Source organism: Gavialis gangeticus, unplaced genomic scaffold (genome assembly GCF_001723915.1).
Source record: "Gavialis gangeticus isolate Ggan-Ray unplaced genomic scaffold, GavGan_comp1, whole genome shotgun sequence".
NCBI classification, from domain to species: domain Eukaryota; kingdom Metazoa; phylum Chordata; order Crocodylia; family Gavialidae; genus Gavialis; species Gavialis gangeticus.
Window position 1 is genome coordinate 15,483,080 of NW_017729015.1, and position 2,952 is coordinate 15,486,031.

A 2,952-nucleotide genomic window follows, 5' to 3' on the forward strand; every position below is an offset into this window, starting at 1 on the left:
CTGCCCAAAGGGCAGGAAGTCAGCTGGGGTCATAGGATCCCAGCAAGATAAGCATCCAATTTGCTCTTGAAGGTGTTCAATGTAGGTGCTTGAACCACCTCCGATGGCAGGCTGTTCCAGACCTTGGGGACTTGGACAGTAAAGAAATTCTTTCTTATGTCCAGCCTGAAATGGTCTTGTAGTAGTTTATGACCGTTCAATCTCATCATCCCTTGGGGCGCTCTGGTGAACAAACGTTCCCCCAGATACTGGTGGTCACCCCGATAAACTTATAGGTAGCCACCAGATCACCCCTGAGCCTGCGCTTTTCCAGGCTAAAGAGCCCCATGGCTCTCAGCCTGTCGTCATAAGGTCTGTTTTCCTGACCTCTGATCATGCGCGTGGCTCTTCTCTGGACTCTCTCAAGCTTCTCCACATCCTTTTTGAATTGTGGAGCCCAAAACTGGACGCAGGCTGTGTCATGGTTGGTTCTGACCAGTGCTAAAAATACCACAGGAGTGAAGATACAACACATTTTCTCTAAGTGCAGGTAAATACAAAGGGCAAAAAAGAACTGCACTGGGGCAATCTGCAGCGGAAAGGAAATTCTTACCGGCCAGTGATTCTTCGGATAAGCAAGGAGTCAGCAATGCTGAATTCAATCACAGAGTCCAGCTTCTCTCTCCTTTTCTCCATGAGATCATCCAGCTGTAACACAAAACGTACCACTACAGCACACAGTGACTTCAGACAGCATCCAGTCTCCTCTGGAGACGCAGCTAAGGGTGGGAAGAGAGCTACGAGGAGCTGGAGGATTCAAGGTCACGTACCATCTCTGCCTGCCGCACAGTGCGAGGGAAGCCATCCAGCAAGAAGCCATTTTTGCAGGGAGGGGTGTCTAAGTTATTCTCTATCAGCTCTACCACCATCTCGTCACTCACCTTAGAAGACAAGACATAGACAGCTCATTACAAACAAGAAGGCAAGACTAGCTCCATATCAAAAGGCTGCCAACTGCACTCCTGAAACCAAGACAGCTCCAGTGAGTATTCGCTATCGCACCTCTCAGTCACTGAGATCAGAGTCAGGAAGAACCCAGGCATTGTGAAGGCTTGTAACATATTGAATCCTGGGTACAGCAAAAACAGCCAGAAGCAGAAATTTTAACGTTGGGTGCAGGTAATAATTAAATCATTGTGTTAACACATCCAAAGCCTGCAAATTCAACATACACCCAAGCCAGGAAGCCACTTTACAAGGCACATCAATGTTAAAAATAACTTTTGCCAAGTAAGTGCAAGTGTTACATGCTGCAATACATGAAAATAAACAACCCTTGGGAATATTAACTGTATGCCTTGGCTTTGGGACTGACTCTACAGTTCCCACATGGGCAGAAGCAAAGTGGGGGGGGGGGAGATCTCTGAGAGCGTACAGCAGTGTTTCTGAACTGGGGTGCCGCCACATCCAAAAAAAAGTGATGGAAGGGTGCCCAAGGTTGAGAACCACTGGCCTAAGGCCTGCCAAATCAGAGGGCAGGCCTTAGTGTAAGTATGCTTGCTACAACTGACATCCATGATTAATAGAAACAAAATAATCTCCGCGATAGTGAGCATGTTATCATCCCTTCCCTGTTCGGGGCAGACAGGCCTCTTTTCTGCAAACAGCTACAAACCAGCTGAATTTAAAACCTGCAAATATTCCCATGTTAGACTAATAAGGAAGTTAGGCACATGCAAAAAATACTTGCACGATCTACAGGCTTTCCAGCACTACAACTGGAATATACAATTGGATTAATTTCTTCCATTCACTACAGAGATTTAAGAGATCCCAGTGACCACCTAGCTACCAATACCTTTTTAGTTAATCTACAGCAGCTTCACTGACCTTTGAACCAGCATGCCTGATTTCCATGACTGTAACATAGCTGAACTGGGTGCTAGGTTTTGGGGTAGTTTAGAGGGAAGAAGCCTTCTACAGCTGACATATGTGAAGGTCAAGCAGTTCTCCTGAACCCAGAGGTTATTTTTGACTGAAGGACTACAGAATCACAATGAGAAGCTATTTATTTTTAAAAATAAGCACCAACTCTAGTTACAGGCTCCGTTAATTACTGCACTTCTATCAAAATAAGCTCTCTCAAAGCCAGAATATACCCAACAACAGCTGGCCAATGCAGTCCACCATCCTCTTAGCATGCAGAGGAGAGATATGGCCAGTATGCCTCGATAACACCCCTATCTGTCCCAACCAGCTGTAATATTGCAGAGTCAGGGATGCAGCGCTAGCTCAAAGTAAAGACTGGAGATAAGCATCCGTGTCCTTTTACCCTGAATCCTGGAAACTCTCCTCAAGGAGTTTCCTTGAAGTACAAGAGCCTGTTATTGCCAGTGGTTCTAGTCAGTGCGGCACACCGTGAGAAAGGAAAAGGACTGAACCCATCTACACAATGTAGTTACGGGAGCACCAGCCTGGGAGACAGGAGACCTGGACTCTATACCAGAACCTGCTCCAACTCAGCACAATCTTGGGGAAGTCGCTTCATCTCGCTTTGCCTGTTTTCTACAAGAAGTCTCAGTTTTTTTCTCAGGCTGGGCAACCCTACAGATAAGCATGCTACTGACAAGTACCATCCACCACTGGAGCTCAAAAGTTAGGCTGCTGTTGCATGAAGTTGTTTAATGCCTGCTGTACCTGCAAGCAACCTGGGATCATCCAACAGATTTCTTTTTTGGGAGGGGGGAGGGAGTGGGGGCAGATGGACACCTATGAATAACTGGAATTTTCACTCTGTGGGAGTTCAAGACACCATATGGGCACGAGGATTATGAGCTCCAAAGTGTGGAAACCTATTTCTGCAACATCAAAGACACCGGGTTTTAATCAAGAAGTCTCATAAATTAGAAGCTGACTGGGCAGAGTTCACTGTGTGTAATGTGACGCTAGATTAATTTGGGGGGGGGGGGGGGG

General features: G+C 46.5%; 1 protein-coding gene across 2 annotated transcripts in view; it reads right to left on the bottom strand.

Moving 5' to 3' along the window:
* Positions 1-2,952, bottom strand: part of AK2 (adenylate kinase 2) — a 9,579-nt gene that overhangs the window by 5,001 nt on the left and 1,626 nt on the right. For both annotated transcript variants that reach the window (XM_019512336.1, XM_019512335.1), the window contains exons 3-4: positions 810-920; positions 593-687 (exon numbers count right to left, since the gene is read on the bottom strand). In XM_019512336.1, the coding sequence (XP_019367881.1) occupies positions 593-687; positions 810-920 (206 nt within the window). The remainder of the gene's footprint in view (positions 1-592; positions 688-809; positions 921-2,952) is intronic.